Genomic DNA, 27,665 nt, shown 5'->3' on the forward strand with positions numbered 1-27,665 from the left:
CTGTTTTGGGTCTCTTGGTTGCTATCCCCTAATACACCCTATTAGTGTGTTGCACGAAGCGACGGGGAACCCGTTCTCCCCCAAACGATGTGCGTGGAGACACCCAATGTCCTAGCCTCTCCATTCCCAGAAACCTAGGCTCTGCCACCAAATATCCTTCCTGTCTCATCTACAGCACTGAGGTCTCAAGGTAGGGGCAAAAGCCCGGCCCAAATGGCAAATGCTCCTCCTCCGCCAAGAACCTCGAATTTCCGCTGTCCCTAGACAGAGCCTCCAACCTTCAGAAAAATGGCGAGGTAGACCCAGGCCGTTGATTCTGAAGTGAGCCCTTTTTTCACAGCACAGGCTTTTCACAGGTTTTTGTGGTGGAATGATTCCTCAGTGAACTGATTTACTCCCTCAAGAGTAACCAACGCTCCATTTTAGTTCTCCAGGATCCCGACTCCGTGTCCCTCCGCCTCGGCCTTGCCTCCCACTGCCAACGCAGCCGTTTCTCAGAGAAATCGCCCAAGGCGCATGGCCGGGCAGTTGGGCCACCAACGGTTTTCTAACGCGAGAGGACAGCGCGGGAGGAGAGGCGGGAACGCGTAGCGACTAGCAGGGGGCGGGGTGGGGGTGGGGGTGGCGGACGAAGGGCGGGGCCGACGCCAGGAAGGATCGCGAAGGAGCTGGGAAGCCCCGCCCTTTCCGTAGATATCTCTAGAAAGCCGCGCCGGACCCCGAAAACAAGGACTGCGCACGCGCGGCGGTAGGGCCCGGGCATTTTGCTGCGTCACCAGCCGCCGCCCGGCCTCACCACCCCTCGTTTGCACGCACGCACGTTCATTCTCCGTCCTCCCGCCCGTTTTCCTACACTTTCGTCTTCTCCCCGACCGGAGGAGCTGCTCTTTCCGCGCGGTGCATTCTGGGGACCGAGGTCGAGCCCGCCGCTGCCGCCGTCGCCTGAGGGAAGCGAGAAGAGGCCGCGACTGGGGAGAAAACGCGGAGTCGCCACCGGAGAGAAGTCGACTCCTTAGCAGCAGCCGCCGCCAGAGAGGCCCGCCCACCCGTTCGCCCGTCCCCCTGCCCCGTTCACAATGTGAGTGCGACACCCCGCCGAGGGAAGGTCGCCCAGAGTGAGGCCGAGGCCGCGTTGGGGGCTCCCTGGAAACGGCCCCTGCCCTCCCTCTGCTTTTGGCCCCCTAGCCTTTCTCGCATCGGTGGTGGCAGTCGTTCCTGCCTGGGGGCGGGAGGTCCAGGATCCTTGTTCCGGTTACCGTTGGCGGGTGGAGGACATTTTTCCTCCAGATGTCTGCTTCCCCCACCCCTGAAACGTCCCTTGGCTTCCCTATACCGGAAATCCTACTTTTTCCCTCTTTGGCTGTCTGGGCTACTCGCTTCCTTAGGTAACTTCACCTTAGGCCTTAAGCTCCCGGGAGCTGCTCGCCATGCGGCGCCCTGAAGCGTCAACCCTCGTGGGTCGCCTGGGCTGCTTGGGCGCTCCGGTTCTGCTGCTTTGTGGTCCCTGGGCCAGGCCCTGAGTCCAGTGCACCTGTGGTGGGTGCCGCCAGGTGCCTGGCGGAGGTCCTGGGAGAGCCCCACGCGGACCTAGCCGTGAGCGGCAGGTACTGCTAGGCAACTAGAGTGAAGCCATGCCCACGCCACAACATACTTCTCCCTCCAGTGTCTGGGTTTCTTGAGTGTGGGTACTTGCAGTCCGCCTCCTAACTCCAGTCTCTTGAAAATACGGGAGGTTGCCAAAACTCAGCAGCTTCCCTGGCAGCGAGGAGGAGTTACCGTTGAGCAGGTAGTTCTGCACGTGTCTACTTTGGAAAGACACGGACATTTTCTGTGTTCCATGTTAAACTTGAGGTGAGGTTTCACTATCCTGTAATCGTAGGATGAAATATGTATGTAATAGGCGTGTAATTGACCTACTGTTGTCCTAAAGAGTTTAAATTTGTGTTGAGATTCTATGGCAGTCTTCATTTTATGATGATAAAGCCTCGGCGATTTTAACCGAGTAAGAATTCTTGGCACTGCCACATACAGTGGGAACTGCCGGTTTTACAGGCTTTTGTTTTAGTTTTTGTTTTTTTTTGACGGGAGGTTATTTTTTAAGGTACCAATTACGTCCTAAAAGGTATGGAGAGCAATTAAGGGGGAACCTTTTTTTTAAAAAAAATCCATTCAGAAGAGAGATGAAGGGAGTGACTTTGTGGAAAAGTAATAAGGGTTTGCTTGATTCAAAGTCATGATACTGACGGTGAGTATATTGGCTAGAAATCTAACGGGATGAGTGAGGGATACACTGAAGCGAGTTTATCACTGGAAACAAGCTTCTAGAGCACAGCATGTTAGAATATTTGAAGGATCCCCCTCCCCGAAAGTGATACGTAATCGGGGTTTTTAAAAGTTTGAATCAGGCTGGGCGCGGTGGCTCACAACTGTAATCCCAGCACTTTAAGAGGCCGAGGTGGGCGGATCACCTGAGGTCGGGAGTTCGAGACCAGCCTGACCAACGTGGAGAAACCCCGTCGCTACAAAAAATTAGCCGGGCGTGGTGGCGCATGCCTGTAATCTCAGCTACTCGGGAGACTGAGGTAGGAGAATCGTTTGAAACAGGGAGGCAGAGGTTGCGGTGAGCCAAGATCGTGCCATTGCACTCCAGCCTGGGCAACAAGAGTAAAACTCCGTCTCAAAAAAAAAAAAAAGTTTATAAAATAGCTTTTGCTTTTCCTTTTGAAATCTTTCCTAAGTAATGTCTTTTTATTTTTTTTTTTTTTGAGACGGAGTCTCGCTCTGTCGCCCAGGCTGGAGTGCAGTGGCGGGATCTCAGCTCACTGCAAGCTCCGCCACCCGGGTTTACGCCATTCTCCTGCCTCAGCCTCCCGAGTAGCTGGGACTACAGGCGCCCACCACCTCGCCCGGCTAGTTTTTGTATTTTTTAGTAGAGACGGGGTTTCACCGTGTTAGCCAGGATGGTCTCGATCTCCTGACCTCGTGATCCGCCCGTCTCGGCCTCCCAAAGTGCTGGGATTACAGGCTTGAGCCACCGTGCCCGGCCCAGTCTTAACCTTTCATACTCTGAAAATCTGTAAGGGAAAATTTTTGTCAGATAAGGCATTAAGCAGCTTTTAATAATAGAGCCAAACGTATCTTTTCGTGAAAAATGTTTAAAATGGGCTCGAAGTAGAAGCACTTTCTGGAGGCCACATGAGATATTTAAATAGGTAAGGAACGGCTAAGTTAGGAAAGTAGATTTAAAAACTTGGGTGAAAAGTTAAGTGTAAGGCCAGGCGTGGTGGCTCACGCCTGTAATCCCAATACTTGGGAGGCTGCGGCAGGTGAATCACGAGGTCAGGAGTTAGAGACCAGCTGGGCCAATATGGTGAAACCCCGATTCTACTAAAAATACAAAAACTAGCCGGGCGTGGTGGTGCACTTCTGTAGTCCCAGCTACTCGGGAGGCTGAGGCAGGAGAATCGCTTGAACCTAGGAGTCGAAGGTTTCAGTGAGCCGAGATTGCGCCACTGTACTCCAGCCTGGGCAATAGAGGGAGACTCCGTCTCAAAAAAAGTAAGTGTAGCAGTAGAGAGCCGATTCCAAAAAGCGGCCTCTCTAGTTAAAAAAAAAAATGCTACCTTCATGCCGGGCGCGGTGGCTGTCGCCTGTAATCTCAGCACTTTGGGAGGCCAATGCGGGCGGATCACGAGGTCGTGAGATCGAGACCATCCTAGCTAACACGGTGAAACCGTCTTTACTAAAAATACAAAAAATCAGTCATGCGTGGTCGCAGGCGCCTGTGGTCCCAACTGCTTGGGAGGCTGAGGCAGGAGAATGGCGTGAACCCGAGAGGTGGAGCTTGCAGGGGGGATCGCGCCTCTGCACTCCAGCCTGGGCCACACAGCTAGACTGTGTCAAAAAAAAAAAAAGCTACCTTCAAAACGAGTGATCCGATGCCACAGGCAGTGTTGGGAGGGAAAACAAGTGTTTTGAAGAGACCAGCTAAAATACTATTTTTAAAATATTCAATATATTCCATTTAGTAAATTCTTCAGGGACTCTTACCAAGCTAAAGACTTAAATGAAATTATAACATAAAAGTTGTGGCCAGGCGCAGTGGCTCAAGCCTGTAATCCCAGCACTTTGGGAGGCCGAGACGGGCGGATCACGAGGTCAGGAGATCGAGACCATCCTGGCTAACACGGTGAAACCCTGTCTCTACTAAAAATACAAAAACTACGCCGGGCGCGGTGGCTCAAGCCTGTAATCCCAGCACTTTGGGAGGCCGAGGCGGGCGGATCACGAGGTCAGGAGATGACACCCTCCTGGCTAACGCGGTGAAACCCCCTCTCTACTAAAAATACAAAAAACTAGCCGGGCGCGGTGGTAGGCGCCTGTAGTCCCAGCTACTCGGAGGCTGAGGCGGGAGAATGGCGGGAACCCGGGAGGCGGAGCTTGCAGTGAGCCGAGATCGCGCCACTGCACTCCAGCCTGGGCAACACAGCGAGACTCCCTCTCAAAAGAAAAGAAAAAAAAAAAAAAAAACTAGCCGGGCAAGGTGGCGGGCGCCTGTAGTCCCAGCTACTCGGGAGGCTGAGGCAGGAGAATGGCGTAAACCCAGGAGGCGGAGCTTGCAGTGAGCTGAGATCTGGCCACTGCACTCCAGTCCGGGCGACAGAGCGAGACTCCGCCTCAAAAAAAAAAAAAAAATTGTAAGTCAGTTATTTGAGGTGGAAGAAGCTTTTTTAATGGGTCGTCATCCAGTCTTAAGAAGAATCTGGCTGGTAAGGGCTTATTTCGTTGATAACTGGTTTTAAAAGTGTGGGGTTTTTTTTTTTTGTTTTTTGTTTTGGAGACAGGATCTTGGTCTGTTGCCTAGACTGGAGTGCAGTGGCGCGATCTCAGCTCACTGCAACCGGTGCCTCCTGGGCTCAAGCGATCCTCCTTGCCTCAGTGTCTCGAGTAGCTGGGACTGCAGGCAAGCACCACCGTGCCTGGCTAATAAGAAAAATATTTTTTAAGCTCTGGGGAGAGAGATTTATTCTGGGCGCCTTAAGGGCTTGGGAGTGTGTATTCTCATTTGATTTACCCGTTTGTTCTTCAGCGATTTCGTAGTTACATTTCTTTAAATCCTAGGTTATAAAGGTTTGATAGTTTACATAAAAGCTCTTAATTTTGAACCTATCTTGGAGAAGGCTGGGATTTTAGGACCTTCCCCCACTTAAGATTTTCCACTTAACCTTGCCAGAGGGTGCTACTTCGCATTTTTTGAATCATTGTCGTTGGACCAATTAAAAACAGATGAAAAGTAAAACGTTTTATTTACAGATATTTTAAGTTATTGTTTTTCCTGTCTAATGTCTTGTATGTAATTAGGAAGTTGTGCAGAAACTTGCATCTCTGATTTTGGTAAAAATCTTGCTTTCCCTCACTCAGCTGTGTAGGAATGAATCACCGAAATAAAATTGTCCATCTTCAGCCTGCAAAACAAATTGTCAGAGTGAACATATGCTATATTGTTAATTTCTATAACTTTCTGATAGTGGGTGGCCTTTGTTCAGTATTGATTTCCTGTGCACTGTAACCTGGCAACTGGATTTTTAATTTTTCTTCCTGTCTTCAGTTAGACTTTAACTAGAAGGCAGTAGAAACTGGAAGTGAAAAATCTCTTGAGTGCAAGCCAGTGTTTTATTGCTAAATTAAGATTCTCCTACCTAATTGGATTTTCTCAGTTTAAAAATCTTCTACAAGCTATATCATTTTTGGGTCTTGTGGTTAGCAATTGTTTCTTTTCAGGGAAAAAAAAAAGGGTTGTAAATATCAACTGTTCAGAATCAATCTAGTTGTTAAACACCTAAGATCATTGACGTGAGTTCAAAAAATAGCATATTTTGCTATGGAAATAGTGTATTGAACTTTTTACTATTTACTGTATGGATTGGCAGTGATAGTTTTTGGTTTTGGTTTATTTTTTGAGACGGAGTCTTGCTCTGTCGCCCAGGCTGGAGTGCACTGGCGCGATGTCGGCTCCCTGCAATCTCCGCCTCCCAGGTTCAAGCAATTCTCTGCCTCAGCCTCCTGAGTAGCTGGGATTACAGGCACCTGCCGCCATGCCTGCCTAATTTTTTTTTTTTTTTTTTAGACAGAATTTCTCTCTTGTTGCCCAGGCTGAAGTGCAATGGCAAGATCTTGGCTCACCACAACCTCCGCCTCCCGGGTTAAAGTGATTCTCCTGCCTCAGCCTCCCAAGTAGCTGGGATCACAGGCGTGCGCCACCATGCCTGGCTAATTTTGTATTTTTAGTAGAAATGGGATTTCTGCATGTTGGTCAGGCTGGTCTCAAGCTCCTGACCTCAGGTGATCCGCCCGCCTTGGCCTCACAAAGTGCTGGGATTACAGGCCTGTGAGCCACCGCATCTAGCCTACTTTTATGTATTTTTAGTAGAGAGGGGGTTTCACCATCTTGGCCAGGCTGGTCTTGAACTCCTGACCTCATGATCCACCTGCCTCGACCTCCCACAGTGCTGGGGTTACAGGCATGAGCCACTGCCCCAGCCGGCAATGATAGATTCTAGAATGAGGCTGCTTCCCTGCTTCCTCTGTATACCTTTGTAAAATTTTTTTCTTTTTTTGGAGAGGGAGTCTCATTCTGTTGCCCAGGCTGCAGTGCAGTGGCGCAATCTTGGCTCGCTGCAGTCTCCGCCTCCTGGGTTCAAGCGATTCTCCTGCCTCAGACTCCTGAGTAGCTGGGACTATAGACATGTGTCACTATGCCCAGCTAATTTTTTGTATTTTAGTAGGAACGGGGTTTCACCCTGTTGCCCAGGCTGGTCTCAAACTCCTGAGCTCAGGCAATCCTTCTGCCTTGGCCTGCCAAAGTGCTAGGATTACAAGTGTGAGCCACCACGCCTGGCCTTTTTTTTTTTTTTTTTAAATAGAGACGGGGTCGTCGGGCATGGTGGCTCAAGCCTGTAATCCTAGCACTTTGGGAGGCCGAGACGGCGGATCACGAGGTCAGGAGATCGAGACCATCCTGGCTAACACAGTGAAACCCCGTCTCTACTAAAAAATGCAAAAAACTAGCCGGGCGAGGTGGCGGGCGCCTGTAGTCCCAGCTACTCGGGAGGCTGAGGCAGGAGAATGGCGTAAACCCGGGAGGTGGAGCTTGTAGTGAGCTGAGATCCGGCCACTGCACTCCAGCCTGGGCGACAGAGCGAGACTCTGTCTCAAGAAAATAAAATAGGCCGGGCGCGGTGGCTCAAGCCTGTAATCCCAGCACTTTGGGAGGCCGAGATGGGTGGATCATGAGGTCAGGAGATCGAGACCATCCTGGCTAACACGGTGAAACCCCGTCTCTACTAAAAATACAAAAACTAGCTGGGCGAGGTGGCGGGCGCCTGTAGTCCCAGCTACTCGGGAGGCTGAGGCAGGAGAATGGCGTAAACCCGGGAGGCGGAGCTTGCAGTGAGCTGAGATCCGGCCACTGCACTCCAGTCCGGGAGACAGAGCGAGACTCCGCCTCAAAAAAAAATAAAATAAAATAAAATAAAATAAAATAAAATAAATAGAGACGGGGTCTTACTATGTTGCCCAGGTTGGTGTCAAACTCCTAGGCTCAAGTGATCTTCCTCCCAGAGTGCTGGGTTTACAGGTGTGAGCTGCTGCACCTGATCCTTAGTATACCTTTGAACTTGCAGTTTTCCAGGAATATTTCTTCTTTTATGAGATGCTGTCTCACTATTTTGCCCAGGCTGGAGTGCAGTGGTGTCATCACTGTCTGCAGCCTCAAACTCTGGGGATCAAGCCCTCCTCGTGCCTTGGCCCCTCACTAGCTGGGACTACAGGTGTGCACCACCACACCCAGCTAACTTTATTATTATTTTTTTTTTAGAGACGGGGGTCTCACAATGTTGCCTAGTCTTGTCTTGTCTCGAACTCTTGGGCTCAAGCAATCTTCCCTTCTCGGCCTCCCAGAGTGCTGGAATTGGAGGCACTTGCTCGTTGATATTTTAACTTCACCTTCAGCAATATGCTCTTCTATTTTGTATTCTGAAACTGAATAAAATGTGCTGTTGTGGCTTTTCTGTGCCTCAGGTGCTCTTTCACATGAATCCACACTTCATTTGGTGAAAAGTGTTTGTGTCAGCTGGTAACGGTTGCTCACACATGTAATCCCAGCACTTTTGGAGGCCAAGGTGGGCAGGTCACTTGTGGTCAGGAGTTCGAGACTAGCCTGGCCAACATGATGAAACCCTGTCTCTACTAAAAATACAAAAATTAGCTGGGCATGGTGGCAGGTGCCTGTAATCCCAGCTACTTGGGAGGCTGAGGCAAGAGAATCGCTTGGACCCAGGAGGGGGAGGTTGCCGTGTGTAGGGATTGTACCATTGCAGTCCAGCCTGGGCAACAAGTGTGAAACTCCATCTCAAAAAAAAAAAAAAAATCAGTCGGGGGTGGCGGCACGCACCTGTAGTCCCAGCTACTTGGGAGGCTGAGGCAGGAGAATTGCTTGAGCCCAGGAGGTGGAGGGCGGAGGTTGCTGTGAGCCAAGATCACACCACTGCACTCCAGCCTGAGCAGCAGAGTGAGGCTGTGTCTCAAAAAAAAAAAAAAAAAAAAAAAGGCCAAAATAGGATTGGAACCCAGCATTTCTGACAGAAGCCTCATTTTTTTCACTTCACAAAAAGGGACGGTAATTTATCCGGCGGTCCTTTTATTGCAAAATAAATAACCATGTCTGTATTTCCAGTTTGTTTTATTATATAATCTAAACTAGGTTCTGCGTACTTGACAATATGATAATGGAATCCTGAGAATCTAAAATTTGTTATGGAGGCAGTGAGTGAGTGGTATTTGACCTTGAGTCAGTCTTGAACAAAGCAAAATTATTTTGGCTCCTGGGGATGTTAGAAGAATGCTTCAGGGTCTAAAACCAAAGCAAGGAATCAATTTTTTAAAAAAAGAGGGCTCAAAAGATGGAATGTGGAAAATCACAAGAGTTCCTTGATAGAGAAGTGCTAAGTGGGTATGCATGGTGGTTCGTTCATGCCCATAATCCCAGCACTTTGGGAGGCCATGGCAGGTGAATCACTTGAAGTCAGGAGTTCCAAGACCAGCCTGGACAACACGGTGAAACCCTATCTCTACTAAAAATACAAAAATTAGCCAGGCATGGTGGCGCGCTCCTGTAGTCCCAGCTACTTGGGAGGCTGAGGCACAAGAATCCTTGAACCCGGTGGTGGAGGTTGCAGTGAGCTGAGATCATGCCACTGCACTGCAGCCTGGATGACAGTGAGATTCTGACTCAAAAAAAAAAAAAAGTGCTGGCCGAGTGTGGTGGCTCACGGCAATAATCTCAGCACTTTGGGAGGCTGAGGTGGGCAGGTCACCTGATGTCAGGAGTTCGAGAGCAGCCTGGCCAACCAACATGTTGAAATCTCATCTCTACGAAAAATGTAAAAATTAGCTGGGTGTGGTGGCGCACACCTGTGATCCCAGCCACTCGGACGCCTGAGGGGAGAGAATCACTTGAACACAGATGGCAGAGGTTGCAGTGAGCCAGATCACGCCAGTGCACTCTAGCCTGGGTGACAGAATGGGACTCCTTCTCAAAAAAAAAAAAAAGTGCTAAGTTTTCGATAAAACATTACGTTGACTAGCTTTCACCTTTGTGTCTTAGAGTGGAAATCACCACATGAAGGAACTAACTATAGCACAGAGGTTCACAAACTTTCCAGGTGTATAGTGCCCTTGGTGTCTGAGGAGTTGTGCTCTTAGGCCAAAAGGAGTAACTAGCAGTTCCTTTGATGACATAGTTGTATCAAAGCAACATAAGTATATTGTCTTAACAGCCTAGTAGCTATTGGAAAAACTAATGTACACTGTTGGAAAGAAAAATATATATAGTTTCTTATATAACCATAGCTATTAATGGAATGTGTATGGCTTTTGGATACTATATAACTTCTCAGACCTTGAAATGAATTCTGTCATCTCACTTCTTGTTCCCCATTGGTGGTTTTTTTGTTTGTTTGTTTTTTTGGTGAGGTGGGTAACGAGCACCTGTGTGTTTTTGTTTGTTTGTTTGTTTTTTAATTACAGCAACCACCAGAAATTCAGTTTTGAGAAGATGAAACTTAATGGGAGGGGTTTGCAGTACAAGCTCATTGAAACTGAACAACCTCAAACTAATAGTTTGCTTGGTGTCTTGGCTATTGTTGAGTATCACTGAATTATTCTGAAATTAAAATATCCCAAGGTAGTTGTGAGTTCCTCCATGAGGCCCTGATATATCTTGCAACATGATTGGTAGCCACAGGGCTAGCAGGTTTATTCAGATCACTTTTTCAGAAAGTTTTGTAGTACTACAGCTGATTACAGAAGATCTGAAATATCTTACGGTTTCCCTGAGCAATGAGTATGTGTGAGACAGAGAGCTTGGCGTCAGACATTTATAGGCAGGGTGTTTGATACCTAAGAAGGAAAAACTGTTTATGAACTCCGGAACTACTTTTTTCCTTTCCATAGTAGAACTTTGATGTCTCATTCCTTACATATTACAAATAGGTATTTTTTGTTTTATTTATTTTTGAGACGGAGTCTGGCTCTGTCGCCCAGGTTGGATTGCAGTGGCATGATCTCGGCTCACTGCAGCTTCTGCCTCCTGGGTTCAAGCAGTTCTCCTGCCTCAGTCCCCTGAGTAGCTGGGATTACAGGCGCCCGCCACCAAGCCCGGCTAATTTTTGTATTTTTTTTTTAGTAGAGTCAGGTTTTCACCATGTTAGCCAGGCTGGTCTTGAACTCCTGACCTCAGGTGATCCACCTGCCTCAGCCTCCCAAAGTGCTGGAATTACAGGCATGAGCCACCACACCCAGCCTGTTTTGTCTTTTATAATAAAACGTACATTGCACATAGTAAAACTATCAAATGGATTAAAATAACTGAGGCATTTTTCCTAGCAAATTGTTTCCATCTAGCTTCCCTGGTGCATCAATTTTTTATAGTGGGGTGCTTGCAGTGTTTTATAAATTAGAGTTAAAACTCACCAGATACTAACATATTAAAATTATGGTATTTAGGAACAACTATGGTCTCTGTCCTTTTAAGGCTGACAAAGAGACCTTTCAGACAGGACTATAGAGGATTTTAGGTTATGCAAAATTTAATTGCTTGGATTGGTGTATATAGCCCTTCTATTGAGCTGAGAAATGCTTGTCAGATCAGCATGGAATAGGCTGGGCACTGTGCCTCTTGCCTGAAATCCCAGCACTTTAGGAGGCCAAGGTGAGAGTATCGTTTTGGGCCAGGAATTCTTTTTTTTTTTTTGAGACGGAGTCTCGCTCTGTCACCCAGGCTGGAGTGCAGTGGCCAGATCTCACTGTAAGCTCCGCCTCCCGGGTTTACGCCATTCTCCTGCCTCAGCCTCCCGAGTAGCTGGGATTACAGGCGCCGCCACCTCGCCCGGCTAGTTTTTTTGTATTTTAAGTAGAGACGGGGTTTCACAGTGTTAGCCAGGATGGTCTCGATCTCCTGACCTCGTGATCCGCCCGCCTCGGCCTCCCAAAGTGCTGGGATTACAGGCTTGAGCCACCGCGCCCGGCCTGGGCCAGGAATTCAAGACCAGCCTGGGCAACATTGGGAGACTACATCTCTGCCAAAAAGAAAAAATTCACTGGCCATGGTGACGCATGCTTGTAGTCCTAGCTAGCTGGGATACTGAGGTGGGAGCATTGCTGGAGACAAGGAGTTTGAGGTTATAGTGAGCAGAGTTGTACCACTGCACTCCGGCCTGAGCCACAGAGCAAGACCCTGACTTGGAAAGAGAAGCATGGAGACCAGGAGTGATGGCTCACATCTAATCCCAGCATTTTGGGGAGCCCAGGGCTGGCAGATCACTGGAGGCCAGGAGTTAAATTAGTTGGGCATGGTGGCACACCTGTAATCCCAGCTAGTTGGAAGGCTAAGGCACAAGAATTGCTTGAACCCAAGAGGCGGAGGCTGCAGTGAGCCGAGATGTGCCACTGCTGCACCCCACCCTAGGCAACAGAGCGAGACAGCCTCAAAAAAAGGCATGAATATCCACCTGTGGGGTTTATTGTTTTGCTTTAAGTAGTAGATTATTTACATAATGTATGCAGAGGTGGAAAGTTTTGCATCTGTAGGTATATTATTATTAAAATAAATTAACAGTCTTACACAGTGGTTATGAGTTTAGCCAGTGTTAGCAGAAAGGCTAGAGATAAATGCAGTATAATTAGTTCAGAAGCTAGAGTTAAAGCTCAACTCAGCCCCTTCACCATATGTTTTGGGTTTGTTGGTTTAGACAGAGTCTCTCACTCTGTCACCCAGGCTGGAGAATGGTGGTGTGATCTCGGCTCACCGCAACCTCCGCCTCCCGGGTTAAAGCGATTCTTCTGCCTTAGCCTCCCGAGTAGCTGGAATTTTAGGCGCCCGCCACCATGCCTGACTAATATTTGTATTTTTAGTAGAGACGAGGTTTCACCATGTTGGCAAGGCTGGTCTTGAACTCCTGACCTCAGGTGATCCACCCACCTTGGCCTCCCAAAGTGCTGGGATTACAGGCGTGGTCCACCGCGCCCAGCCCTCTCCATTTGTTAATAGGAGAAACAGAGATGGTGTAAGGCAAAAGGAGACTTCATAAACGTTGACTTTCATTTTTGTTTTGTTTGCTTATTTATGTATTTATTTTTGAGAAAGTCTTGCCCTGTTGCCCAGGTTGGAGTGCAGTGGCGCCATCATAGCTCACTGCAATCTTCATTTCCTAGGTTCAGGTGATCCTCCTGCCTCAGCCTCACAATGAGTAGGTGAGACTACAGGCATGTGCCACCACACCTAGCTAATGTTTTTGCATTTTTAGTAGAGATGGGGTTTTGCCATATTGGCCAGGCTGGTCAGAAACTTGGCCTCAAGCAATCTGCCCACCTCAGTCTCTCAAAGTGTTGGGATTATAGGTGTGAGTCACTGCAACCAACGCAATCTTCCTTCCTCCCTCCCTCTCCCCCTCTTCCTCCCTCTTCCCCCCCCTTCCCCCCTCTTCCCCGCCCTTCCTCCCTTCCCTTGCTTCCTTTCTTGTCTGTCTGTCTTTCTTGACGGAGTTTCACTCTTGCTGCCCTGGCTGGATTGCAATGGCATGATCTCGCCTCACTGCAGCCCCTGCTTCCCAGGTTCAAGCGATTATCTTGCTTTAGCCTCCCAAGTAGTTGGGATTACAGGCATGTGCCATCAGGCCTAGCAATTTTTTTTTCTTTTTTTTTTTTAAGTAGAGATGGGGTTTCACCGTGTTGGTCAGGCTGGTCTCGAACTTCTGACCTCAGGTGATCCTCCAGCTTCGGCCTCCCGAAGTGCTGGGATTACAGGCGTGAGCCACCACGCCTGGCACAGTTCTCCTTTCAAATGAGGGAATATGTATGTTTATTCCTGATTCAGGGTAAGTGTAGGGCACCCTCCACCCACTTGTAGTTTTTGGGGGTTTTTTGTTTTCATGTTTTTTGTTTTTTTGTTTTTTGAGACCAGTTCTTGCTCTGTCATTCAGGCTGGAGTGCTGTGGCGTGATCTCAGCTTACACAGCCTTGACTTCATAGGCTCAGGTGATCCTTCCACCTCAGTCTCCATGGTAGCTGGAACCACAGATACATGCTACCACACCCAGGTTATTTTTTGTAGAGATGGGATCTTGCCATGTTGCCCAGGCTGGTCTCAAACTCCTGAACTCAAGTAATGCATCCACCCTGACCTCCCAAAGTGCTGGGATTACAGGTGTGAGTCACCATGCCCGGCCCCCCATTTGTAGTTGTGCTTTGTTTTTTGTTTTTGTTTTTTTGGGGTTTTTTTGGACACAGTTTTTGCTCTTACTGTCCAGACTGGAGTGCAATGGCTTGATCTTGGCTCACTGCAACCTCCGCCTCCCAGGTTCAAGTGATCTCCTATCTCAGCTCCCGAATAGCTAGTATTACAGGCATGCGCCACCTCGCCTGGCTCATTTTGTGTTTTTAGTAGAGACGGGGTTTCTCCATGTTGGTCAAGCAGGTCTCAAACTCCCAGCGTCAGGTGATCCACCAGCCTTGGCCTCACAAAGTGCTGGGATTACGGCCTTGAGTCACTGCGCCTGGTCTGCAGTTTCTGTGTTTTGTTTTGAGACAGAGTTTCATTCTTGTTGTCCAGGCTGGAATGCAGTGGCGGGATCTCGGCTCACTGCAAACTCCGCCTCCTGGGTTCATGCCATTCTCCTGCCTCAGCCTCCCGAGTAACTGGGACTACAGGCACCCACCACCACGCCCAGCTAATTTTTTGTATTTTTAGTAGAGGTGGGGTTTCATCGTGTTTGCCAGGCTGGTCTTGAACTCCTGACCTTAGGTGATCCAACCCACCTTGGCCTCCCAAAGTGCTGGGGATTACAGGCATGAGCCACCGCACTCGACCCTGTTGGTAGTTTTAATGTGTTAGCCAACTTGTGTAAAGGGTCAGCCAGTAAATATTAGGCTTTGCAGGCCACAAATACCTCTCTCATTCACATTTTTCTTCTTCTCTTTTTTTTTTGTCTCATTCTGTTGCCTAGGCTGGAGTGCAGTGGTGTAATCTTGGCTCATTGCAATCTCTGCCTCCCGGGTTTTTTTTTGTTTTGTTTTGTTTTTTAATATTTTAAAAATGTAGGAATCATTTTTGGCTCATGGCCTAACCACAGATTTTAATAATTTTAATTTGTTTTATTTTCTGGGACATGATTGTATTATTAGCTTGCTAAGGCTTTTTTCCTTTTTGAGACAGTCTCGCTCTGCCACCCAGACTGGAGTGCAGTGGTGTGATCTTGGCTCACTGCAACCTCCACCTCCCGACTTCAGCTGATTGGCCTGCCTCAGCCTCCCAAATAGCTGGGACTACAGGTGCGTGCGACCACACCCGGCTAATTTTCGTATTTTTTTTTTTTTATTTTTTTATTTTTTTTTTTGAGACAGAGTCTTGCTCTGCCACCCAGGCTGGAGTGCAGTGGCCGGCTCTCAGCTCACTGCAAGCTCCGCCTCCCGGGTTCACGCCATTCTCCTGTCTCAGCCTCCCGAGTAGCTGGGACTACAGGCGCCTGCCTCGTCGCCCGGCTAGTTTTTTGTATTTTTTAGTAGAGACGGGGTTTCGCTGTATTAGCCAGGATGGTCTCGATCTCCTGACCTCGTGATCCGCCCGTCTCGGCCTCCCAAAGTGCTGGGATTACAGGCTTGAGCCACCGCGCCCAGCCTTTCGTATTTTTAGTAGAGACGGGGTTTCACCATATTGGCCAGGCTGGTCTCGAACTCCTGACCTCGTGATCTGCCTGCCTCTGCCTCCGAAAGTGCTGGGATTACAGGCGTGAACCACCGTGCTGGCCCTCCCTGCGCACCCCCACTCCTTTTTTTTTTTTTGAGACAGAATTTCACTCTTGTTGCCCAGGCTGGAGTGCAATGGCACGATCTCAGCTCACCGAAAACCTCCGCTTCCCAGGTTCAAGCGATTTTCCTGACTCAGCCTCCTGAGAAGCTGAGATTACAGGCATGCACCACCACACCCAGCTAATTTTTTTTTTTTTTTTTTTTTTTTTGGATGGAGTCTTGCTCTGTCGCCCAGGCTGTAGTGCAGTGGTTCAATTTCGGCTCCCTGCAAACTCTGCCTCCCGGGTGCATGCCTTTATCCTGCCTCAGTCTCCCAAGTAGCTGGGACTACAGACCCACACCGCCACACCCGGCTACTTTTTTATGATTTTAGTAGAGACGGAGTTTCTCCATGTTGGTCAGGCTGGTTTTGAATTCTCGACCTCAGCCTGCTAAGGCTTTTATAAGAAAGTATCACACACTGGGTGGCTTAAACAGCAGAAATTTATTTCCTCACGTTTCCAGGGGGCTGAAAATCCAAGGCGAAGGTGTCAGCAGGGTTAGTTTCTTCTGAAGCCTTTCCTTGGTTTGCAGGTAGTTATTTCCTTTCTTCCCTCTGTGTTAATCTCTTCGTATAGAAGGACAACAGTCATTGGATTAGGGTCTATCCTAAGACCTCATATTTACTCAATCGTAATTTAAAGATGCTATTTCCAAATATAATCACATTCTTAAGGTGTACTGGGGGTTAGGACGTCAATGTATTAATTTTTTTCTTTTTGTTTTTGAGACGGAGTCTCTCTCTGTCGCCCAGGCTGGAGTGCAGTGGCTGGATCTCGGCTCACTGCAAGCTCCACCTCCCAGGTTTACGCCATTCTCCTGCCTCAGCCTCCCGAGTAGGTGGGACTGCAGGCGCCTGCCACCTCGCCCGGCTAATTTTTTGTATTTTTTAGTAGAGACGGGGTTTCACTGTTTTAGCCAGGATGGTCTCGATCTCCTGACCTCGTGATCCGCCCACCTCGGCCTCCCAAAATGCTGGGATTACAGGCTTGAGCCACTGCGCCCGGCCTCAATGTATTAATTTTGAGGAAACTGATAAAATTCTAGATTGCTTAATTTGAGGAAAGGAGATTCATTCTCCTGGTTTGAGTGAACTTAAAAAGTAAAGCTCTGATGTACCAATTTTTTTTGTTGTTGTTTTGAGATAAGAGTCTCTGTTACCCAGTCGGGAATGCAGTGGCATGATCTCAGCTCACTGCAACCTCCACCTCCCGGATTCAAGTTATTCTTGTGCCTCAGTCCCAACCCTCAAGTATCTGGGACTACAGGCCGCATCACCATGCCCAGCTAATTTTTTTTTTTTTTTTTTTTTGTATTTTTAGTAGAGTCAGGGTTTTGCTATGCTGGCCAGGCTGGTCTCTAGCTCTCCTGGCCTCAAGTGATCCACCTGCCTTGGCTTCCCAAAGTGCTGGAATTACAGGTGTGAGCCGCTGCACCCAGCCAAGTAACATAATTTTTGATAGGACTAGATAAATGGCTAACACTGTTAAGCATTGTTTGGTTTTTAAATCCTTCCTACTATGAAATTGGAATCATTCTGAAACTAAATCTTGTTAGACCCTTAGGTTTTAACTTGGAATGTAGCTGTTAGGGTAAAAATGTAGTTTTTGTTTAAAATTGTAATGAACTGCCCTGAAATAATGCTATAATGGTGTCGAAGGTTAGTATGTAAATGTTTAATTAATGAATTCCAGCTTGACTTTCCCTACTTTATCCTTTTGTAGGCAGCCTGCTTCTGCAAAGTGGTACGATCGAAGGGACTATGTCTTCATTGAATTTTGTGTTGAAGACAGTAAGGATGTTAATGTAAATTTTGAAAAATCCAAACTTACATTCAGGTAAGTTAAGCTTTTTATCCAGTGATGTAAAATAGTCATTCACACAACTGAATAACTTTGGCTTGTCTTTTCATTGACGATATTATTAATCTTTGTCTCTTTGAAGAGGCTTAATTCTTTCTTTATTATTTTATACAGTTGTCTCGGAGGAAGTGATAATTTTAAGCATTTAAATGAAATTGATCTTTTTCACTGTATTGATCCAAATGTAAGTAGTCTTGATGCTTTAATCCAGATTTAAGTTTTGAGGAAACAGACATACCAAGTATTCTTTTTAGCAATAAGCATTAGCTCTGTTTTTCTTAATAGTGAGGCAGACTATGTATATTTACATTTTGTAGAATATTTCCTCCAAAATTGATTTCTGCATACTTTTTGTTTTTGCTATCACTGTTTGGGCTTAGAGAAGTATCCTTGAGGCTTGTCTTATCTTTTTTTGTTTATTTTGTTTGTTTGTTTTTTGTGGGTTTTTTTGTTTGTTTGTTTTTTGAGAGGGAGTCTCGCTCTGTCACCCAGGCTGGAGTGCAGTGGCCGGATCTCAGCTCACTGCAAGCTCTGCTTCCCGGGTTTACGCCATTCTCCTGCCTCAGCCTCCCAAGTAGCTGGGACTACAGGCGCCCGCCACCTCGCCTGGCTAGTTTTTTGCATTTTTTAGTAGAGACGGGGTTTCGCCGTGTTAGCCAGGATGGTCTCGATCTCCTGACCTCGTGATCCGCCCCTCTCGGCCTCCCAAAGTGCTGGGATTACAGGCTTGAGCCACCGCGCCAGCTGTTTGTTTTGTTTTTTGTTTGTTTTTGTTTTTTGAGACTGCTACAGTGCATTGGTGCAATCCTGGCTCACTGCAACCTCTGCCTTCTAGGTTCAAGGGATTTTCCTGCCTCAGCCTCTGGAGCAGCTGGGATTACAGGCGCATGCCACCACACCTGGCTAATTTTTGTGTTTTTAGTAAAAACCATGTTGGTCTGAAACTCCTGACCTCAAGTGTTTGCCTGCCTTGGCCTCCCAAAGTGCTGGGATTACAGGCATGAGCCACTGCCCCTGGCCGAGGCTTCCTTTATCTGAGAATAGAATCTTTTTTTTTTTTTTGAGACGGAGTCTTGCTCTGTCGTCCAGGCTGGAGTGCAGTGGCCGGATCTCAGCTCACTACAAGCTCCGCCTCCCGGGTTCACGCCATTGTCCTGCCGCAGCCTCCCAAGTAGCTGGGACTACAGGCGCCCGCCACCTTGCCTGGCTAGTTTTTTGTATTTTTTTAGTAGAGACGTGGTTTCACCGTGTTAGCCAGGCTGTTCTCGATCTCCTGACCTCGTGATCCGCCCGTTTCAGCCTCCCAAAGTGCTGGGATTACAGGCTTGAGCCACCATGCCGGCCCAAGAATAGAATCTTTAAACCGTTCTGTGGTTATATCATTTTTAGTTAAAGTTTTTAAGGTTTTATTCTGTTTACCATGTGCAGGAAAGAAAAAAAAGGTATCAGGTTAAACTGGAAACTTTGTTTTTGTGCAGATTATTTCAGTAGGAAATACAAGGGAAAAAATAAAATTTTTTAAAAATGAAAGTTACAGTGGTTTGGGGCAATTGGATAATTGGAAGTTTTTAGTAGTCAAGGGCATGTTGCTTTCAGAGTCCAGAGAAAATTTAGGTAAAGAAATGAAAAAGGTGAGAAATGACAAGCTATTTTCTGTCATGTAGTGATACTGGAAAGATAAATTGTATGATGGTCCTTTTGTTCATAGGATTCCAAGCATAAAAGAACGGACAGATCAATTTTATGTTGTTTACGAAAAGGAGAATCGGGCCAGTCATGGCCAAGGTTAACAAAAGAAAGGGCAAAGGTAGGTTTTGTTTTCCTTTTTTGAAAAGTTTGACATTTTTATTGTAGGTAATAAAAGATACATTTATTTGATGTAAGGAATATACTGCTGTGTTTTTGTTTCACAGCTAAGTATAAAGCCTCATGTTCATGTTTTTTGTCTACTCGGTTTTAATACAAAGTGTGGGCCGGGCGCGGTGGCTCAAGCCTGTAATCCCAGCATTTTGGGAGGCCAAGATGGGCGGATCACGAGGTCAGGAGTTTGAGACCATCCTGGCTAACACGGTGAAACCCCGTCTCTACTGAAAAATACAAAAAAGCTAGCCGGGCGAGGTGGCTGGCGCCTGTAGTCCCAGCTACTCCGGAGGCTGAGGCAGGAGAATGGCGTAAACCTGGGAGGCGGAGCTTGCAGTGAGCTGAGATCCAGCCACTGCACTCCAGCCCGGGCGACAGAGCAAGACTCCGTCTCAAAAAAAAAAAAAAAAAAAAAAATACAAAGTGTGATGAGAATATCAGTTATTAACTGGTGTAGAATCTTTTGCACTTAAGAGACAGACTTTGCATAAATTACTCAGCTATCAAATGGGAGGGGACAAAGCTTGGTGAAAAAGTAAATTAACTGAAAATAGTTCTTACTAGTAAATTTGTTTTCAAAAGGTATGTTTAACAATTTTTAGTGATTTTTTTTTTGTTGTTGTTTCTTTCTTCCCAAAACAGGGTCTCTCTTTGTCACCCAGGCTGGAGTGCAGTGGCACGATCTCGGCTCACTGCAGCCTCAGCTTCCCAGGCTCCAAGTGATCCTCCCTGCTCTGTCCCCCAAGTAGCTGGGACTACAGGGGCCATGCCACGACACCTGGCTAATTTTTGTATTTTTTGTAGAGAAGGGGTATCACAGTGTTGCTCAGATTGGTCTTGAACTTCTAGGCTCAAGAGATCTCCCCACTTCAGCCTCCCAAAGTACTGGTACTACAGGCATGAGCCACCACACTGGCCTAATCTTTTTTTTTTGAGATAGTCTCATGCCACTCATGCAAGAGTGCAGTGGTGTGAACATGGCTCACTGCAGCCTCCACCTGGGCTTAAGCGATCCTCTGACCCACCTCAGCTTCCCAAATAGCTAGGATTATAGGAATGTGCCACCATGCCCAGGAAATTTGTTTTTTTTTTTTTTTCCCCAGATACAGGATACACTATTGCTCAGGCTGTCTCGAACTCCTGAAGGATTACACAACCAATTTTTCCACCGTGGCTGCCCAAAGTGTTGGGGTTACAGGTGTAAGCCACCCCATTTAGCTTAGTCTATTCTTTGTGTGCTCATTACATGCCCTCATAAAAATACAAAGTTGCAGTTCAAAAAATGTTGTTTTGCCAGGGACCAGTAGCGTGTGCCTGTTGTAGTTAAAAGCTGCGCTGGAGGGTGAAGTGGGAGAATTACTTGCGCCCAATTCTGGGTTGCAATGCCGTATGTCAGTCAGGTAGCCATGCTAAGTTATGGTGGTGTCCCAGGAAGCGGGGACCACCAGGCTGCCTGAAGAGGGTAAACAAGATCCTTGGTCAGAAATGGAGCTGATCGAGGTCAGGAGATCGAGACCATCCTGGCTAACATGGTGAAACCCCGTCTCTACTAAAAAATACAAAAAAGACTAGGCGGGCGAGGTGGCGGGCGCCTGTAGTCCCAGCTATTCGGGAAGCTGAGGCAGGAGAATGGTGTAAACCCGGGCGGCGGAGCTTGCAGTGAGCTGAGATCTGGCCACCACACTCCAGCCCGGGCGACAGAGTGAGACTCCGTCTCAAAAAAAAAAAAAAGAAATGGAGCTGATCAAAACTCACATTGATCAATAGTGGGATTGTACCTGTGAATGCTTGCTGCACTCCAGCCTGGATAACACAGCAAGACCTGGTCTCTTTAGAAGAAAAGAAAATGCAGTCTTAAGGTTCATGCTAAATGCAAATTAACCTAACCTTAGGGTGATGTTTGTATTGATTTTATAGCTTAATTGGCTTAGTGTCGACTTCAATAATTGGAAAGACTGGGAAGATGATTCAGATGAAGACATGTCTAATTTTGATCGTTTCTCTGAGGTAAGATCCATTAAATGGACGTCTCCCCACTCGAAGTATACAGTACCTGTCTATGTAGTCAGTTTAAGTTGGTTTTGGGCACCTAATGATATTCATGATGCGTGCTATTTTTAAGACTGTTTTAATGATTTTAAAAGGAATCAGTGTTAGCTACAAAAGTTAATGTATTAAGACTAACACAGCTAGTTTGCTAATTTCCTAATTTCATCATTGGGATTTTTTTTTTTTTTTTTTTTTAAAGCATGATTGCAGCCGGGCGCGGTGGCTCAAGCCTGTAATCCCAGCACTTTGGGAGGCCGAGGCGGGCAGATCACGAGGTCAGGAGATCGAGACCATCCTGTCTAACGCGGTGAAACCCTGTCTCTACTAAAAAATACAAAAAACTAGCCGGGCGAGGTGGCGGGCGCTTGTAGTCCCAGCTACTCGGAGGCTGAGGCAGGAGAATGGCGTGAACCCGGGAGGCGGAGCTTGCAGTGAGCCGAGATCGCGCCACTGCACTCCAGCCTGGGTGACAGAGCGAGACTCCATCTCAAAAAAAAACATGATTGCAGTAGTTGACTTGGATTTTGAAGCCATAAAATAAAACTATAAACTTTTGACCAGGCGCTTTGGGAGGAGGCCAGCACTTTGGGAGGCCAAGGCTGGCGGATCACGAAGTCAGGAGATCCAGACCATACTGGCCAACATGGTGAAACCCCGTCTCTATTAAAATACAAAAAAAATAAGCAGGGCGTGGTGGCGTGTGCCTGTGGTCCCACCTACTCCTGAGGCTGAGGCATGGGAATTGCTTGAACCCTGGAGGCAGAGGTTGCAGTGAGCTGAGATAGTGCCACTGGACTCCAGTCTGGCGAAAGAGCGGGACTTGGTCTAAAAAATATGACTATAAGCTTTTAAACACAAGAATCATAGGCTGGGTGCGGTGGCTCATGCCTGTAATCCCAGCACTTTGGGAAGCCGAGGCGGGTGAATCATGAGGTCAGGAGTTCCAGACCAGCCTGACCAACATGGCGAAACCTCCCCTCTACTGAAAATACAAAAATTAGCTAGGTGTGGTGGCGTGTGCCTGTAATCCCAGCTACTGAGAAGGCTGAGGCAGGAGAGTAGTGTGAACCCAGGAGGTGGAGGTTGCAGTAAGCTGTGATCGCTCCACTGCACTGCATGCAGCCTGGGCGACAGATCAAGATTCCATCTCAAAAAAAATACATAAATAGGGCGGGTGTATGACTCACACCTGTAATCCCAGCATTTTCGGAGGGTGAGGCGGGCGGATCACCTGAGGTTGGGAGTTCGAGACCAGTCTGACCAACACGGAGAAACCCTGTCTCTACTAAAAATACAAAATTAGCCAGGCATAGTCATGCCTGTAATTGCAGCTACTCGGGAGGCCGAGGCAGGAGAATCACTTGAACCCGGGAGGTGGAGGTTGCGGTGAGCCAAGATCGCCATTGCGCTCCAGCCTGGGCAATAAGAACAAAACAACGTCTCTAAATTAATAAATAATTAAAATTACAAAAAAATAGCTGGGCGTGGTAGTGCAGCCCTGTAATCCCAGCTCCTCCAGAGGCTAAGGCAGGAGAATTGCTTGAACCCAGGAGGTAGAGGTTGCAGCGAGCTGAGATCACACCACTGCACTCCAGCCTGGGTGACAGAGCAAGACTCTCTCAAAAAAAAAAATCATGGTGAAATGTTTACCATGAGGTATACAAAGAAAAAAGTTCAAGAAAGTCTGTTATCTGAGATGTCACCCAAATAACATGTTGCCATGACTGAAGAATAAATGATTCATCCCTATGTATGCAGAATAGACTTTATCAAATGCAGTAGAATAAAACTACAGAAAGAACATTAGTGTGTAAGTTGAATGCATACTCATGAAATCCATTTCTTGTTGTTCTTTGAAATTTTTCATTAACTAGATTTTGTATTTTGGGACCTTAAGAGTTAAATAAAAGAGCGAAGTGTCCAGCTTTATGTATGCAACTGCTTATTTAACAATTCTCCGCACATGACTCTGGCACGGTGATTTCAACAGGAAGGGAAGATGTTCTATTCATATTATTAGTATTTTTTAATTGTACCTTACCTGTAGCAGTTGGTGCCACCGTTTACCTAGTTGTGCAAGCCATTGTGTTGCTTAGGCAGGTCTTGAACTCCTGAGCTCAAGAGATCCTCCTGCCTCAGCTTCCCAAAGTGCTGGGATTACAGGCTTGAGCCACCGCCCCCAGCCTTGTAACACTGTTTTGTTTTTGTTTTTGTTTTTGTTTTTGTTTTTTTGCTATCTTTGTTGTCAAGTTTTTGTTATCTCCTGAATATCTCTTGAATATGTTCAGTTTTCTCTTGCTGTTCATCTTAAACATGTTGTGCTTGGTACATTTAGCATTTTTCTACCCAAAGAAACGTAAAAGTATTCAATAGTGCTTTTCGAGGTAGGGAAACTCCCAGTTATTCATTTCATTCAAGATAGATTGCCCAAAAAAAATTTTTTTGTTTTTTTTTTTTTTTTGAGACGGAGTCTCACTCTGTCGCCCAGGCTGGAGTGCAGTGGCCAGATCTCAGCTCACTGCAAGCTCCACCTCCCGGGTTCACGCCATTCTCCTGCCTCAGCCTCCTGAGTAGCTGGGACTACAGGCGCCCGCCACCTCGCCCGGCTAATTTTTTGTATTTTTTAGTAGAGACGGGGTTTCACCATGTTAGCCAGGATAGTCTCGATCTCCTGACCTCATGATCCGCCCATCTCGGCCTCCCAAAGTGCTGGGATTACAGGCTTGAGCCACTGCGCCTGGCCCTAAAATTTTTATACTGAATCCTTTTGTGTGTGTTTAATTAATTGAGGTAAGAGCACTTCACATGAAATCTACTCTTTTTAACAGACTATTTGTTGAGATGGAGTCTTACTCTGTCGCACAGGCTGGAGTGCAGTGGCGTGATCTCAGCTCATTGCAAGCTCCACCTCCTGAGTTCATGCCATTCTTCTGCCTTAGCCTCCCGAGTAGCTGGGACTACAGGGATGCCGAGGCAGCTGTATCACTAGAGCCCAGGAATTCGGAATTCGAGACCAGCCTGAGCAACGTGGTGAAACACCATGTCTACCAAAACACAAAAAATTAGTTGGGTGTGGTGGTGCGCGCCTGTAATCCCAGCTACTCAGGAGGCTGGGGCATGAGAATTGAGTGAACCCAGAGGCGGAGGTTGCAGTGAGCTGAGATCACACTACCACACTCCAGCTTGGACGACGGAGCTAGGCTCTGTCTCAAAAAGAGTACCTTTAGATAGATAGCTGTGCATTTACAAATTAATCCCATTCTTTTCCTTAACCACCAGAGATGACCACTATTCAAGTAGAATTTTCAATGTCTGTCATACATTGATACCTTGCTGCATGAATAGCTTTTCTTTAGGGAAAATTTAGTTTTAATTTCCGTATAGGTTTTTAGGATTTTGTGTGTAATTGCTTATAATCTTCCTTTTCCAGAAGGGAAGATGCTTACATTTATTTTGCATTTTTCATTTGTGGATATCCGTGGCAGACCTAAGGTTTATTCTGAAGCATACAGCATTAATAATTAGGGCCTAACTTAACATCATTTTTAAAACTAATTTTTACACTTCAAATAGATGATGAACAACATGGGTGGTGATGAGGATGTAGATTTACCAGAAGTAGATGGAGCAGATGATGTAAGTCTAAAAGTTTTTTTTCTGTTTACTTTCATACTATTAAATAGTAAACAAAATATTTACAAATGGTTTTATATAGATTCAGGATTACTTCTTATTTTCTAAAAAAAAAAAGGGAAAAGCAATTTTTAAAATGTGCCCATTTTTGAGGAATGGGTATCTGTTAGGGAACTGGTTTTACCGTAGACCATTCCTAAATGGATCACATTTCCAAAGAATCATTGTATAGAGACATTATGTATTAATACCTTACTCAATTAAAACAGTCAGTTCAGGCCGGTCGAGGTGGCTCACGTCTGTAATCCCAGCAGGCTGAGGTGGGTGGATTACCTGAGGTCAGGAGTTCAAGACCAGCCTGGTCAACATGGTGAAGCCCTGTCTCTACAAAAATCAGCCAGGCATGATGGCAGGTGCCTGTAATCCCAGCTACTGGGGAGGCTGAGGTGGGTGAATTGCTTGAACGAGGGAGGTGGAGGCTGCAGTGAGCCAAGATCACACCACTGCGCTCTAGCCTGGGCAGCAAAGCAAGGCTCCATCTCAAAAAAAGAAAAAAAAATAAAAGAGTTTATAGGGATTATTTTGACTAAGAAAGTAAATTAAATAGGTTTTATGTCAGGATTGGTCAGAGACCGTTGAAACAGGTGGACTTTGGGAGGCGGAGACGGGTGGATCAGAGTTTGAGGCCAGCCTGGCCAAGATGGTGAAACCCTGTCTCTACTAAAAATAGAAAAATAAGCTGGGCACGGTGGTGGGTGCCTGTAATCCCAGCTACTTGGGAGGCTGAGGCAGGAGAATCGCTTGAACCCGGGAGATGGAGGTTGCAGTGAGCCAAGATCTCGCCACTGCACTCTAGCCTGGGCGACAGAGCAAGACTCCATCTCCAAAAAAAAAAAACAAAAAAACCCAGAACAGATGGACATTGTAAATCTGTAAGAGGAGGATGAGGATATAATAAACAACTATTCTCAACATCTTGTCAACCCCAGCATCCTGTTGACATCTCCCAGAAAGTTATTTAATGCTATTTAGAAAAATACATAATATTCACTCAACAGCTAGGATTAGAGTTCACTGTCTTTTGTCAATCTATTTTCTTCATATTGATCCATGTTTTCTCTTTGAATGCTGACATAGGTTAATTTAGGAATGGATTCAAAGGGTGGGCTAAACTGTCACCAAAAGGTGCACACCATTTTTTACAGGTATATAGATCCTCTGCTGTACATCCATTCACCTTAGGTTAAACCTAGTATTAAGTCCAATGACTAAATTTCTAGGCTTGATATAACTACCTACCTGTGCTACTTTAATCAAAAATAATAGCGCTTGAACTTTTTAAGGTTAACTGTTCAGTTAGCAAACAAATATTTGATCAGTTCGGTAACTTTATTTTCCCTCTTTCAGGATTCACAAGACAGTGATGATGAAAGTAAGTGTATATAAAAAGTATGTTTACATAGCGATATTTTGCATCAAAAACCAAACTCAAAATAGAGATGTTAACTTCTTTTGAAAAAAAGCAATTTTTTCTTTATGACCTTGAATAAATAAATAAAGCAGAAATGTGAATAACTTGAGATAGCAAGACAACCTATTAATTCACTGGGGAACTATATAATTCGATTTTTGGTTGCTTTTCCTTTAAGATATTAAAATTGGTAGATGATTCCCTTGTACTTTATACTAATATTTTTTAAAATTCTTTCAGAAATGCCAGATCTGGAGTAAGGAGTATTGTCATCACTTGGATTTTGAGAAAGAAAAATAACTTCTCTGCAAGATTTCATAATTGAGAGAATTCCTGAGTTGATAGCTCTAAAGGCAGATGCTGTATTTGCCTACTTTAACCCATTTTTCAACCTGTTTGTTTTTTAAAAGGCTTCACTAAGGGTTGATATATGTACCATTGTATGGGGCAATTTTAAGTCAGCTAAGGCAATAACCTTATGCATGAACATTTCCCAGACTTTCATGAAGCTGTTGAGGTCCTAGGCAATTGATGCAGCTGTTGTGATAAATAGAAACATCTCACCTAAGTCTCCTTTTCTTCATAACATAGATACTGACATGATAGGAAGCTCTCAGCTTAGGGAAAGAGAACTAAATTTTAGATTATAGAACATGGATTCAAAAGTGGCTGGAACAAATTGGCTGACACCTTACTGGTAACCTGCTGTTCTCCTGGTGTTCCTTCAGGATTGTTCCACTAAAATTTATTTTTCAAAAAATTTACTTCACATTATTCTATGTAAGTGATCACTTGTCAGTGTTCCAGGTGTATCTTAGCTAAAACTAGAGAATGCCCTAACTTAGATGGTTTTTGAAGCCTATACATTTGGTATTGTTTGACCCTTAAGCTTTTACATCTCTTAGCATGGAGGACGAAGAAAGCTGTACATTGTTGCTTGAGAGTCTGTACATTTAGACCAGATTTGTATTTGCACTGTCAAGTATGGCAAATGAGTGAAAAATGTTTAATACACTATTGGATTTTTTATTTCTTTTTTTGATTCAGCTTATACCAGGGCTGAAAACCTCAATTTATGTTCATGACAGTGGGGATTTTTTTAAATGTCTACATTCTTTCTAATAAACTGTTGGAAGACTTCTTGGCTGTCCTTTTAAGTGTCTGGCTTACTGTAATTTTTATGTATTTACCATTTACTGGAATGGAGTTTATTTTTATTTGAGGAAGAATTTGGGATTATTCCTCTGTTTGAAAAAGAGGCTTGCTGTAATGTCACAGGAAAACTTTTAAAAGTGGATCTGTAATAGAATATTGTAGATGCACTTTGCAGCAGTTGGAAAAGAAAGTGTTGTGATTTGAAATAAAACTAAATGTGTTGTCCTCCTCTA

At 45.9% G+C, this 27,665-nt stretch overlaps 1 protein-coding gene across 4 annotated transcripts; it reads left to right on the forward strand.

Moving 5' to 3' along the window:
- The first annotated feature begins 607 nt into the window (after positions 1 to 607).
- Positions 608 to 27,665, forward strand: PTGES3 (prostaglandin E synthase 3). Of its 4 annotated transcripts, XM_033221640.1 has the most exons (8): positions 608 to 1,078; positions 17,127 to 17,240; positions 17,379 to 17,448; positions 18,973 to 19,071; positions 21,042 to 21,131; positions 24,747 to 24,809; positions 26,214 to 26,238; positions 26,518 to 27,417. In XM_033221640.1, coding segments are annotated over exons 1-8 (483 nt in total). In that variant the 5' UTR covers positions 608 to 1,076; the 3' UTR covers positions 26,538 to 27,417. The 4 variants fall into 4 exon arrangements, with proteins under 4 accessions (XP_033077531.1, XP_033077533.1, XP_033077534.1 ...); XM_033221642.1 differs by lacking the exon at positions 24,747 to 24,809 and having other exon boundaries at positions 26,518 to 27,665; XM_033221643.1 differs by lacking the exon at positions 21,042 to 21,131.

The sequence above is a fragment of the Trachypithecus francoisi genome, unplaced genomic scaffold, assembly GCF_009764315.1.
Source record: "Trachypithecus francoisi isolate TF-2019V2 unplaced genomic scaffold, Tfra_2.0 Lachesis_group11, whole genome shotgun sequence".
In the NCBI taxonomy this organism is placed as follows: Eukaryota; Metazoa; Chordata; class Mammalia; order Primates; family Cercopithecidae; genus Trachypithecus; species Trachypithecus francoisi.

Bases quoted from the DNA above. Each gene is read 5' to 3' on its own strand.
- PTGES3 (XM_033221640.1), top strand. The intron at 21,132-24,746 runs GTAAGATCCATT...CACTTCAAATAG, and splicing joins ATTTTGATCGTTTCTCTGAG to ATGATGAACAACATGGGTGG. The intron at 26,239-26,517 runs GTAAGTGTATAT...AAATTCTTTCAG, and splicing joins ACAAGACAGTGATGATGAAA to AAATGCCAGATCTGGAGTAA.